At 40.8% G+C, this 14386-nt stretch overlaps 1 protein-coding gene across 1 annotated transcript in view; it reads right to left on the minus strand.

Moving 5' to 3' along the window:
• utp20 (UTP20 small subunit processome component) overlaps nt 1–14386 on the minus strand; it is a 58051-nt gene that overhangs the window by 35381 nt on the left and 8284 nt on the right. Inside the window, exons 11-23 of the mRNA XM_063006473.1 lie at nt 13841–13918; nt 13239–13417; nt 11754–11888; nt 11590–11678; nt 10069–10174; nt 9812–9962; nt 9080–9142; nt 8771–8929; nt 5628–5704; nt 5457–5536; nt 3116–3380; nt 1547–1720; nt 1351–1441 (exon numbers count right to left, since the gene is read on the minus strand). Coding sequence (XP_062862543.1) covers nt 1351–1441; nt 1547–1720; nt 3116–3380; nt 5457–5536; nt 5628–5704; nt 8771–8929; nt 9080–9142; nt 9812–9962; nt 10069–10174; nt 11590–11678; nt 11754–11888; nt 13239–13417; nt 13841–13918 — 1647 coding nt within the window. The remainder of the gene's footprint in view (nt 1–1350; nt 1442–1546; nt 1721–3115; nt 3381–5456; nt 5537–5627; nt 5705–8770; nt 8930–9079; nt 9143–9811; nt 9963–10068; nt 10175–11589; nt 11679–11753; nt 11889–13238; nt 13418–13840; nt 13919–14386) is intronic.

The following is a 14386-nucleotide window of genomic DNA, read 5'->3' on the forward strand; positions in this document are numbered from 1 at the left end:
TTCCTCTGTCTATGCCGAACCCTGCCCTGACCGAGGAGATCGAAGCTAACCCATATCCCCCCCCCGAAACATGGGCAGCAGCCGGATGCATTTTTGCCACCCACACATTGATGAGTGTGGCACCTAGCGTTGTGGCGCCTAGCGTTGCGTGCGGAGAGGCACACCCTAAGGGCACTCTTCCTCATCTCTGTGCAGGCGCCTCTAATCAGCCAGCAGAGGTCGTAATCGCATTCTGACAGAGAGAGACCCACATCCTGTTCTTTGTCCCACCCCCCAACTGAGCAACCATTTACATTTACATTTTCAGCATTTAGCAGACGCGTTTATCCAAAGCGATTTACACGATGAGCAATTTGCCTTGCTCAGGGACACAACAGTGGCAACTTGGTGGTGGCGGGGCTTGAACCGGCAACCTTGTGTTTACTAGTCCAGTACCTTAACCACTGAGCTATCACTGGCCAATCGTTGCTCATACAGCCACTCAGCCTCGAACCGGTAAGGCAGAGCTGGATTCGATACGATGTGCTCAGAATCCAGCTCTGGTTGCAGCGTGTGTTATTACCGCTGCGCCACCTGAGCGACTGAGATTCGAATTTATGAGTCTGAGATGTCAGCTCTAGTGTGCTAGCATCTTTTTACCACTGCGCAACCAAGCCCCATTATTGATAGTGCAGTTTTAATCTATAGGCTTGCACAGTTCTTACTGGTTGGCTGAAACATGGAGGAACATGTGGCCATATGTATGTGGAGAAAAGACTAAGTAAGTAAGTTAGTTGTTTTGGAAAATTGAGGCTGTACAAAGTACCGAAGGCAGGGATGCCAGGTTTGTTTGGTTGTTTAATTTTTAATTACATGTCAGCTGCAATGGCTATTATCATGACTAGCTTAAATATTAATTAAACATCAAGGTGGTGGGTCCATTTTTTCATGTGTGCATAGTGGTTGAGTGTTTGTGTGACTATGAGGGTCTAATTTTTTAGATAGATAGATAGATAGATAGATAGATAGATAGATAGATAGATAGATAGATAGATAGATAGATAGATAGATAGATAGATAGATAGATAGATAGATAGATAGATAGATAGATAGATAGATAGATAGATAACATACAAACACCACACAGAAAGGACCAGGACCACCCCACCTGGGGATCGAACCCAGGACCTTCTTGCTGTGAGGCGACAGCAGTTAAGCAGTGTTTTGGGGGGTGGGATGCCAGCTATTGTAACTGTGGACCTAAATTGGCTAAATAATTATGATCAATGATTATAATTTTAACAGAACAACATGCATAATGTGTCATGGTTGTTACTTATACTGTTCAGTCTGAGGAAAAAGTAAATTCACCTGTGTGTACAGCTCGTGTAATTCAGGTTCCAGGTATAAAGCTTTGGGGTTGGTGAATTTGGAGAAGACCTTCAGATGTGTGATGAGCTGCCTAAAAAGCAATAATTAAAATATACAAGGAATTCATCATAATCATGTTTTAGTTATTACCTATGGGTGCAGAATGTGGATTTAATGCATTACTGAGCATACTAACTTGGCAGCGGCTCTCCTTGGTATTTTTCTCTCAGTTTCCTCCTCCACCTGTTCCTCCTCGTCCTCCTTCATGCCGTCAGCCTCGTTATCAGCCTCAGACTGTGATGATAAACGGCTTCTTTTTGTCAAGTTCTGAGTCGGAGCCACTATCAGATCAGCTGGATAAAACTCAGTCCTGTCAATTACCACAGAAACAAACTGGAGTCAGACAATCAGGAAGAAACTGAATGGTTCCCAAATGCACTGTGTTCATATGTGGTATTTTATCATAATTTATTTTCAGTGAAGATTCTTGATGTTGTTGACAGTGTTGACATCAATCCACCTGAGAATCCTCTTATGAACATTCTGCATGCTGGACTTGGGAACCATTAGACGGATAAACTGCCCAATAGAACATGTCAGGAGAACAGTTAGATACTAACTAGCTTAAAAAAGCAAACAGCTGGCCGGCAGAATAGAATGAACAAAGATTTGTCTTCCAATGCTGCATAGGCTTGATTGCAAAAGAAAATCTGAATATATAGGGTTATGTTTTACAGATATTTTGGATTAGTTGATATAACTCTACAGTAATAATCAATATCTGTTCTAATTAATATTTATTTCTTTATGTATTAGGATTTTAATGTCAAGTTTTAAACACTTTGGTTACATTCATGACAGGACAATTACTATTACTTACTACTTACTGGTTACAAAAGATTAATCAGTTCAAGTCTTTAATGTCAAACACAGTCATGGACAATTTAGTATCTCCAATTAACCTGACTGCATGTCTTTGGACTGTGGGAGGAAACCGGAGCTCCTGAAGAAAACCCATGTAGACACGGGGAGAACATGCAAACTCCACACAGAAAGGACCCTGTCCACTCCACCTCAGAATCGTACCCAGGACCTTCTTGCCGTGAGGCAGTTTGGATTTTTAAAAATATTTTATTCATGCATTTTCTCCCAATTTAGCATAAATTTTGTCCTCCGCTGCTGGGGGATCCCTGACTGCAGTCGAGGTGGGTATATTGGTGCCCATGTCCCCTCCGACCCACGTGCAGCCCCCAGCAGAACCCTTTTTCATCCATGCACTCTGCACAGGCACCTCTCCATCTGCCAATCAGGGTCCCTACACAGCATTTGAAGACCCCATACCCACAGAGACGCGTCTGCTGCAAGCACTGCCAGTTATGCCCGCTAGATGGTGCCCAGTCGACCGGTGGCAAAGCCGAGTCTCGAACCGAGGAGTTCAGAATCTCGGCGCTAGTGTGCTAGCGGAATATCCCACCGCGCGACCTGGGCGCCCTCAATTTGTTAATTCTTTTAAACTTTTATTTGACTGACAAGTACAAAAAGCACCGAACTAAGCAAGTCATCAATTACGTTTATTGTTTGACTCTGTGTGTATAGACATCTGTGCAGCTATAATCATCAACCCAGCTATCCATCTTTCTACCTTCAGCCTGTAACAAAACTGTTTGTCTCACCAGGTTTTGCCCCTTTTGGTTTTTACTATTATAAAGTAAGTTTTGGTTGCACCTAAAATTAGCACTAGTAACATGAAGGCACTGAAACACACCTGATGAAGCGCAGAAGCAGTGGACTAAGCTCTCGGCTCCGTGGTTCCACTCGGTCTGGGAACTTTGTCATGGCTCTCCACAGCAGGCCACGGAAGTTGGTGAAGTCTGTGCGATCGCTGACACTGCCCACCTCATCGAGCTGCTCCAGAAACAAAATGCCGACATCCCCACTGGCAATCACGTCCGTCCCCGGACCTCGAATCTGACCAGCACTTCTATCCTGATCACATTCCTCTTCACCGTCATCCGTCTGCAGCTCTTTCTCTAAAAGACACAGAGATCGAGGCATTTACAACCATACATTTGTTAGACATTTTCCCTGCAAAAACTGCATCTAACATGAGTGGAGAGACTAAACCCAGGTGTGCAAAGCTTGTAGAAGTGTATCCAAGAAGACTTAATTACAGCTATAATTGCTCCAAGGAGCCTCTACAAAGTATTGAATTATGGGTCTGAACTTTAGGTTTAGATTTTTGTATTGACTTTTAAAAAATGTTTTCATAGTGTGGGCAGCCCTGGTTCTGGACTGCTTTGCTTGGGGGGACAGTAAAACATAATGGGTGGGCATGTCGTTAGTCATATTTTTAAATGCTAAGTTCGTTGCATTATAGGTATGTTTATTAAATGCAAAATTCACACAAAAAACATACATAAAGATATCAAGCAAAGTTAAGTCTGATAGATTAGCTGCTACTAACTGGCAGCTAACTGCTAATAAAATAATTTTAAAAGTAAGTAATATTAAGCAACGAATCAGCACGTTAAGAAAACGTTACCATGTGGAAGTGAGTTTAAACTCGAAGAAGTGTTTTAAATTGCCCTGATATGTAATCGCCTCTCCTGTTCACACTGACAGAACCTGTTTGTTCTACTGAGCTGCTCGAAGCAGTCTGCCTGTTTTATATGATTTACAGAACCAATTAGAAATAAGCAAAGAAATAACATCACACTGAACTGCGAAACTCGCTTTTGTGATTGGTTCAGAGATAATTAAAAAAAAAAAATTAAAAAAAAAAAAAAAAAAAAAAAAAAAAAAAAAAAAAAAAAAAAAAAAGCCTTTGCTTGTGTTGCGCTTGGGGGGCAGTTAGAAAATCTGGGGGGCAATGCCCACCCCAGCGGCTGCCCCGAGTGTGGGTAATTAGGTGTTGATTGTAGAGATCGGACGATCGATCGGCTACGAATTGGTATCGGCCGATTTTTAATCAAAATATGCTATCGGCGATCGGCGATATTTCCTAAAAGTAGCCGATCCGATCGTGTGATATATAAAGACCATGTTAAGTTAACAGCTCAGTGGATTGATCCAGACTTTGAGCTACGAAGCACCAACCATCACATCACCATTCATCAACCATCGTACAGAAACCACAGTGAAAGTTCTTCATGACCTAAAATAACATCATTAACGTTGTGCGTCATACATACGATGTAATTTTGCTGATTGTAATATTTACTTTAAAAAGATAATTCAACCCGGTCACATCTGAGTCGATTCTATCAGCACGTTATATAAACTCGCGGTTCTTACTTGTGATGTAGATGAGAACAGAAGACGTTACAGAGCCAATCAGAGGCAAAAGTTTATTCATTAGCAAATTCGTTAGTTCAGGATCATCTGCTGAACTTTTAGGATCAGAAAACTTTTAGCTGCTTAGACGGAACGAGTCTGACTCAGTTACAGATCTGTGGTAATAGCAGTTTAATTAAGCTTTTTAATGTAAGAGAGTCACACAAAATGTTCTGTAGTAGCTGGTGTTTATTTAAAACCACGACATTTAATTAATAACAGTAAACACGGAGAGATAACTGAGAAGAGAAACTTACGCTTCACATAAAACGATTCAACTCATGAATCAATGAATCACTTATAGCGATACTGTGAACAAAGCGTCTCTTCTAAAGGCACAAACACACACACACGCGCGCTCCGGTTTATCTTCACTGTGAGGCTCTTTTTAAGTTTATTTATTTTATTTACTGCTACCCCCCCCCATCGGAATCGGCTATCGGCCGATGTCCCTGAAAGGAGAGCGGAGATCGGAATCGGTGCCAAAAACCCCGATCGGTACATCTCTAGTTGATTGTCAGGTAAAAATGGCAGTTATATCCTTTCAAAATCAAATCCACAACAATAACACAAAGTGTGCAAAAACTCAACAGGTCTGGATACTTTTAGACCACAGTAAGTAGGATCTCAGCACTTAATATCTACATAATTATAGAATCTGGATTTCTTGATGACATTCAACGCATTTCCTAATGTCAAATATTTTTCTTTATTAAAGGAATGTATAAATGTATACTGTATATTTCTTTTAACACATGTATGACATGACCAACCTGCCAGACCAGCAATCATCTCCAAATGTTCATAGTAAACCTTCCAGAATTCCTTGTTGTCCATGTCTCTGGCATGGCTCCTAAAAAGAAAAAAAATCTTATCAACTTTAAAGCCATCATAAAAAACAGTGAAAAAGAAACTAATACATTTTCCAACGATGCTACACTCACACAAGCAGATCAATGACAGCATCCCACAAAGGTCTGAAATTAACAAACAGCATTGCAATAAGATACCGCAGTGGAACCTGTAAAACACATAAAACAGCATGAGAGTTGTTCCCAGTAAAATCCTACTTCATTTGTGTGGAAAAGTATGTGCACCCCTAGGGGTTATGATTAAGGCCCTACTAAATACACTGGACAATATGCTTAATTTAATGGACCTCGTTTTTCAAAAACACAGATTTCACGGATTTTTTAAGAAAAGAGCCTCTCACAGCAGTCATTAAATGTTGGTTTGTTTGTTTATTAGGATTTTAATGTTATGTTTTACACTTTTGGTTACATTCATGACAGGAACGGTAGTTACTCATTACACAAGGTTCAACAGTTCACAAGGTTAAATCGAACACAGTCTTGGACAATTTAGTATCTCCAATTCACCTCACTTGCATGTCTTTGGATTGTAGGAGAAAACCGGAGCACCTGGAGGAAACCCACGCGGACACGGGGAGAACATGCAAACTCCACAAAGAAAGGACCCGGACTGCCCTACCTGGGGATCGAACCCAGGACCTTCTTGCTGTGAGGCGACAGTGCTACCCACTTAGTCACCATGCCAGTCATCATTGGGATTGCCTTATAGTGTTAAAAGATAGGTAGGTAGGTAGATAGATAGATAGATAGATAGATAGATAGATAGATAGATAGATAGATAGATAGATAGATAGATAGATAGATAGATAGATAGATAGATAGATAGATAGATAGATAGATAGATAGATAGATACTTTATTGATCCCGAAGGAAATTAAAGCCCCAGTAGCATAACACAACAAATAATTAACAGTACAGTACAAATCAAAGCAAACAGAAAAACTCGAACTGAGTATTTCTTGTATTTTACATAAAAATGGATGGCTGGTAACTGTAATGACTATGAATGCGGTATAGTTTTAGTATTAAGATTGAATAGTAATTAAATTATTAAAATGTTAAACCACTAAACACAAACCTTGAATTTTTTTTTTCGGAGCTAATAGCATATAACACAGGGAAAACGGCTCATTTCACGGCCCGTGACACGATTTTCACGACCGTGAGTTAGGTAGGGCCTTAGTTACAAGAAGATACTGCACAGGTAGATGGAAAAATTCATTCCTCTGTATCGGCAGATTCTTTGAGAATACATTTCTCAGTCATCAAACTTAAACATGGTTAAAAATCATTACACAGCCTGTGCATGCATGCTGGCCCAAGAATATCTCAAACCTTGATGCAATCTTCATAAAAATAGGTGAGAATTGCTAAAACAAGAATAGCAAGACTTCTGGTTGGCTGCAAATAGCATCTACAAGCTTTGATATCGGCTGAAAGTGTTGTTACTAAGAACTAGTTTATATACAGTGTATCACAAAAGTGAGTACACCCCTCACATTTCTGCAAATATTTCATTATATCTTTTCATGGGACAACACTATAGACATGAAACTTGGATATAACTTAGAGTAGTCAGTGTACAGCTTGTATAGCAGTGTAGATTTACTGTCTTCTGAAAATAACTCAACACACAGCCATTAATGTCTAAATAGCTGGCAACATAAGTGAGTACACCCCACAGTGAACATGTCAAATTGTGCCCAAATGTGTCGTTGTCCCTCCCTGGTGTCATGTGTCAAGGTCCCAGGTGTAAATGGGGAGCAGGGCTGTTAAATTTGGTGTTTTGGGTACAATTCTCTCATACTGGCCACTGGATATTGAACATGGCACCTCATGGCAAAGAACTCTCTGAGGATGTGAGAAATAGAATTGTTGCTCTCCACAAAGATGGCCTGGGCTATAAGAAGATTGCTAACACCCTGAAACTGAGCTGCAGCATGGTGGCCAAGGTCATACAGCGGTTTTCCAGGACAGGTTCCACTCGGAACAGGCTTCGCCAGGGTCGACCAAGGAAGTTGAGTCCACGTGTTCGGCGTCATATCCAGAGGTTGGCTTTAAAAAATAGACACATGAGTGCTGCCAGCATTGCTGCAGAGGTTGAAGACGTGGGAGGTCAGCCTGTCAGTGCTCAGACCATACGCCGCACACTGCATCAACTCGGTCTGCATGGTCGTCATCCCAGAAGGAAGCTGATGCACAAGAAAGCCCGCAAACAGTTTGCTGAAGACAAGCAGTCCAAGAACATGGATTACTGGAATGCCCTGTGGTCTGACGAGACCAAGATAAACTTGTTTGGCTCAGATGGTGTCCAGCATGTGTGGCGGCGCCCTGGTGAGAAGTACCAAGACAACTGTATCTTGCCTACAGTCAAGCATGGTGGTGGCATCATGGTCTTGGGCTGCATGAGTGTTGCTGGCACTGGGGAGCTGCAGTTCATTGAGGGAAACATGAATTCCAACATGTACTGTGACATTCTGAAACAGAGCATGATCCCCTCCCTTCGAAAACTGGGCCTCATGGCAGTTTCCCAACAGGATAACGACCCCAAACACAACCTCCAAGATGACAACTGCCTTGCTGAGGAAGCTGAAGGTAAAGGTGATGGACTAAACCCAATTGAGCACCTGTGGCGCATCCTCAAGTGGAAGGTGGAGGAGTTCAAGGTGTCTAACATCCACCAGCTCCGTGATGTCATCATGGAGGAGTGGAAGAGGATTCCAGTAGCAACCTGTGCAGCTCTGGTGAATTCCATGCCCAGGAGGGTTAAGGCAGTGCTGGAAAATAATGGTGGTCACACAAAATATTGACACTTTGGGCACAATTTGGACATGTTCACTGTGGGGTGTACTCACTTATGTTGCCAGCCATTTAGACATTAATGGCTGTGTGTTGAGTTATTTTCAGAAGACAGTAAATCTACACTGCTATACAAGCTGTACACTGACTACTCTAACTTATATCCAAGTTTCATGTCTATAGTGTTGTCCCATGAAAAGATATAATAAAATATTTGCAGAAATGTGAGGGGTGTACTCACTTTTGTGATGCACTGTATATTGCTTTCATACAACAATGTATGTTCAAATATAAAGTAACTATGCATTAACATTTGCAAATAAAAAAATATCAGCGGTTGTACTGACATCTTTGTCAACAAAATGCGTCATTCAGGCTTTGCATAAAATGTCTTTTGTGTTAAAAATGTAGTATACCTGTTGGAAGGATCCATGAGGAAGACAGGGTTGGACCAGGTCATGGCGCAGTTTGCGCAAGTGCAGCAGTTTCTCTCTGTAATCCTGCACTGTAGCAGGAACCTGCTCAGCCTGCAGGCAGATAGCAAACACAGTCTGCAAACTCGAGCTCTCCTCACCCTGCAAAGATATGAACACATCCATAAAAGTCAGAAAGAGACTCAGTTGGTAAAGTGGGTGCTGCACAGTAATATGGGTCCCAAGGGGTTGGGTTTGATCCCTGTCTATGGTGCCTGTCTGTGAGCTTCCACTAAGGCAAACAAATGTTACCTCTGCTGGTTTAGGAAGTTCTGCCTCAAAGTGGGACAAAATCCTCAGTGTCAGAAGCCGAATCTAATAAGAGAAAAAATAACATCCTTTTATAGCAGAGCAATTACATCAGCTATGTTTATTATAAAAAAGTGTAATACCAGAGCCTTAACAACCGATGTTTGTTTCCCCCAAGATGATGTATAGGGGCAAAATGCAAAAGAAAAAAATTGGATATATATAAATCATCCCTAAGTAAATTTAACTCTTAATAATTACTGTTAAAGCATAAGCCCAGCGATGCAGAATTATTTGGTAAAAGGCAGTCAGGGGAATATAATTCTCCACTGCTTATACATGTGCATGATACAGACGCGATGACATGCTTACAGGTCAGCAGCAGTAAAGGTAGCGAAAAGCAATCAGGTAATTAGATACAACTAGATTGGGAGGAAAATGTAGTTTAATGCTACCAATGCACCATAAATAACTAAATAAAGGCATCCTTGATCTTTTAAGCCCTTAAATGAAACGACTGTTATATGTATTCTGTGCACACAAACTAGTCCTACACAATTACTTCAGCACAGTTCATAGCCTAGACATTTAATGACTAACCCCAGATGATAAATATTGTGATGAATACAGCAGTTGGCCTTGCAAAACTAACTTTTTTTTGTTTTTAAAAAAGCTCTGGACTTAAACAGCCTACACACACACACTGAAAATGTTCAGATGTGAAGTCAAATCTACCTTGGAGATATTGGAGGACAAATTCACATGCAACACTTGGTATAGATCCATTAAGGAATTATGGGATAGCTGGTCCGAGCAGCCACTGAGGGACAGTCTGGTGTAGTACAGATCAGCCAGCAGCAGTGCAGACAGATCAGTGGGAAATGTCCTGTACACAAAACACAAGCATGAGTAACACAAGTACTAATCCAATTAAAAGCATCACAGACATAGACAAGCAGGTTGTAATTTAAAGAGAAACAATCTGTTCTTACTCGATGACGTGTCTGACGAGTTCATTCGGGAGCAGAGAAAGCACCAGTGCTGTTTCCTTAAAGCTGAGCAGTGTGGTTAAAGCCTGTCGTGCTACAAACAGTCCACCTGAAGTAAACAAACAACATGCTTCTATTATGTAATACAGTATATCATTCATGTATCATTAATAATATATCTATCCTGATTAGGTTTATGATAGACTTATAGCATAAACAGAATACCTGGACACAAGACAGAATCCATCCTGAATATTTATTTATTAGGATTTTAATGTCATGTTTTACACACTTTGGTTACATTCATGACAGGACAGGTAGTTACCGGTTACACAAGACTCATCAGTTTCCAAGTTTAATGTCAGACACAGTCATGGACAATTTAGTGTCTCCAATTCACCTCACTTGCACGTTTTTGGACTGTGGGAGGAAACCGGAGCACCCGGAGGAAACCCACGCAGACATGGGGAGAACATGCAAACTCCACACACAAAGGACCCGGACGGAGTGCTACCCAGTGACCCACCGCCCCATCCTGAATCCAATGCGTGGATACACATACTACCCAAGTACAGAAGCAATTTAAACGTACAGTCACAGAAGCAATTCAAAATATCCAATCTACCTACTGACATATTTTCAAAGGTATAAGGTACAAACCCTGGTGCTGTTGCACACAAATCCTGTGCAGAAAACAGGATGAGCTTATTTTGCTACTTCTTTTAAAGCTTAAGGCACAAGAACATAAAACTACCGCCAACACGCAACAGTAGTTACAGTATTGTTGGGGTGAATGCCTCGCCTTTCCTCCTTTTAAAATACCCCCACTTAATATGGCCAGATAATATTGTTTTATTCTATTAAAAATGCTCCTCTGGAAGGTTTTTTGGACACATGTGATCAACCAACTTCAGTCAAGCTTTAAGGTGCCAGTTTTGAAACGGGTGCTTTTCTTCTTGGTGTCAGACTTGAAGCCCATGGCAGAAAAAAACTTGCATACCTGTGGACAGTGACACCTGTGTTCCAGCACATTGTAATTGGACAAAGCCCTGTTGTAGTTTAGTCCAGTCCTAAATTGATAAAACAACATTGGATGAATTTGCACTCACTATAAGGTAGATGTTTGTTTGTTTTCCATAGACCTTAACAAAGAGCCCAGCGTTTCATGTACTTGGAATCTAAACCTGCTTAGAATTGGCTTTCGGTAGAGATCTGTACAGAGGATCTTAGACTTTTTCCCTGGAATGCTTGGGGCTCAGTCTAAAAGGAGCAATGCTAACAAGTGTATGCAATTAATTATACAAAACATGTGCCTCCAATCATGGCAACAGGTTAGAAATAGCACCTACATCTGTTCCAGCATGACTACGCACTGTGTACAAAGACATGGCTTGATGGGTTTGGTGTGGAGGGACACCCGTGGTTTACAAAGACCTCAATTTTAGCAATGAAAAAAATATTAGACATCAAACATAGAAAAATATTTGCAAGCATCACTCCCCGTCCCCACACACACACACTAACCTTTGCCAAGTTTTTCACTGAGCACTTCATGTAGTAGTCTGTTCAGCACAGCGGTGACAGAAGGAATCACCCTAGTTGCTTCCAAAGGCCTAAAAAACATGTTCATATTACCCACAAATACACACGGCATGCTAGTTTAAGAAAAAGAGGGGTAAAGATTTTACCTGAGGTGAGGCAGAATTACCAGAGCCGCCCAGATCTGAGAAAGATCTGACAGCGGTTGCTCATCTAGAACATCTATAAATGTGAAGATCTGCTGAGGGACTGGCACTGACTGGGCCTTTTCAACAGCATTTAACCTGGAAAATAACAGAGAGATCTGTTTTCTGGTCCACAAAGAATAAAATGTGCGGGGAAAATATTTAAAGTATGTGGACATTTTGATTAATACAATCAAGTGTGTAAAATGTGTTTCAATGGTCTGCGAAAAGCCTTTTCTGGTTTTAGCATAACTGTGCCAAGGTGCACAAAGCAAGGTTTATTGTGAAGGGACCCCACTGAACACTTTTACTGGAGTGTCGGTTGTAAGCCAGGCATTCCTGTGTCTTGTTATCAGTGTCTGACCTCAAAAATGCTTTTTCGACTGATGGCACAGTTTTCTTAGATGCAGGGCAAGCTCCATATTAATGACCATGATTTTGAAATTGGAAGCCCAACAAACTCGTAATCAGATGTCCATATTCTTTTGGCAACATGGTGCATGTGTGTGGACTGTTCCAAACTTTTCCAAAACTATACACTCAGGGACATACAAAGCCTACAGTCAAAAGTTTACACACATATAGATTTTTGCAGCTGTTCATTTATTATGAATTAGAAGTTAGTAAAATTATAGATGTCACAGGTCGCAGCCAAGCAAGCTTTACATTGTTTGTGGCTGATTATAAGGAAAAAGAAAAAGCAGGGGCTATTTTCAATCCTACACATCAGTCTTTTTAATACACATCCTCACAAAGGATCACAAAAGATTTTTAATACACATCCCTGTCCGATGACTCAGGTTTGATGACTGTGGGGGAGGAGGATGCTGACATCCTGTGAAAGCCTTCATGACTGTGTTACCTGCTCGCTCTGCCTTTTAGTTAAACTGTAAAAATTAGGTTCTGACGGAAACCCACCCGAGGTTGAAGCCTGCAAGTCGAGAATGCTGTGCCAACAATGCTGCTCCCGCTAGATGTGATGGAAACCTGCCGTGTTTGCACCATGTCCAGAACTCACTACGGACGTTATTTCAGACTGGACTGAATAATAACAAACTCTTTTTTGTGTTTGTATAACTTGTGTAAATCCTATTCATTTAAATTATTCTCCAGGTGACCCAAAGAGGATGGGTGCCTGCTGAGTCTGGTTCCTCTCAAGGTTTCTTCCTGTAATTTTAAGGGAGTTTTTCCTTGCCACTGTCGCCCTCGGCTTGCTCAGCAGGGGGTTTTGCTCTGTTGGTCCTGGATTCTGTGAAGTTGTTTTAAAACAATTTCCATTGTGAAAAGCTCTATATAAATAAATTTGACTTGACTTTACTTGACAAAGCTTGCTTGACTATGAACACCAACATTTCATCAGTATCAAACTCATGAAACCTGTTCTTGGTGGTGCTTGAATTGAAATTCATTCTTTCAATATAAATCTTTCCACCCCATCCAATTTCTCACCCTACAGACTGGCCGGTGAAGACTAGCGGGTACTTTTCGAAAGCCATAGATCCATCATTAGGAGGCTGCGCTTTAACCAGGATCAGTCTGACCAGCAGCTCCAGAGCCAGCAGTCTGCTCACTGAGTCCTCACTGAAAAACAGCTGCTCCACAAACTGCAGCAAACTGGGCAGGAACAGCTGGAAACACAACATGCACATACAGTAAAGTCTACTTTTAACTACCTTTGCTATAGGTAACAAAAAATCAAATGAATGTAAAAATATAAACCTCAAAACTGTTCATAAGTACACTTAAAACACTAAAGGTTAAGTATACATGTTTATATCCCGCAATTAAATTATTGCTGACTAATATTAATCCCAGATGTAACTGATAAATAATAACTGATTGAAATTGACTATAAAATCCTAATGACAGACAGGAAATGCAAGTGTTCACATTTGAGAAAGCCCAAGAAAAAATATCATTGGAACAATCATTTTGTTTAGATTCCTCTCTGTTAAGGTTTGTATAATGTGAAATCATATTAACATTAAAAATTAAAAATAGTTAGTTAAAAATATATAACATATACCAAATACATTTTTTAACACACCCACCTGCTCAAACTGCTTCATATTGAACATCTCCTTGGCAAAAGATAGAATGAGATCTCGATCCATCCCACTGATGAAGACCTAAGTAAAAATGAGAACAAACTGTCATCCATACACACACATCTAAGTTATTATGTTGGTTTGTTTGTTTGTTTATTAGGATTTTAACGTCATGTTTTACACTTTGGTTACATTCATGACAGGAACGGTAGTTACTCATTACACAATGACATTCACTTGCATGTCTTTGGACTGTGGGAGAAAACCGGAGCACCCGGAGGAAACCCACACGGATACGGGTAGAACATGCAAACTCCACACAGAAAGGACCCGGACCGCCCCACCTGGGGATCGAACCAAGGACGTTCTTGCTGTGAGGTGACAGTGCTACCCACTTAGCCACCGTGCCTCCCCAAAGTTATTATGGGCTACTATACAAAAGACAATTAACTGAAATACAACTCATTACAGTTAATACAAATAAAAAATGCTAAGAGTCTAAATTAATCACAGATGCAAATTAAATTTCATTTTCCCAAGACCTACTGT

This window comes from Trichomycterus rosablanca, chromosome 1 (assembly GCF_030014385.1).
Source record: "Trichomycterus rosablanca isolate fTriRos1 chromosome 1, fTriRos1.hap1, whole genome shotgun sequence".
Lineage (NCBI taxonomy): Eukaryota > Metazoa > Chordata > Actinopteri > Siluriformes > Trichomycteridae > Trichomycterus > Trichomycterus rosablanca.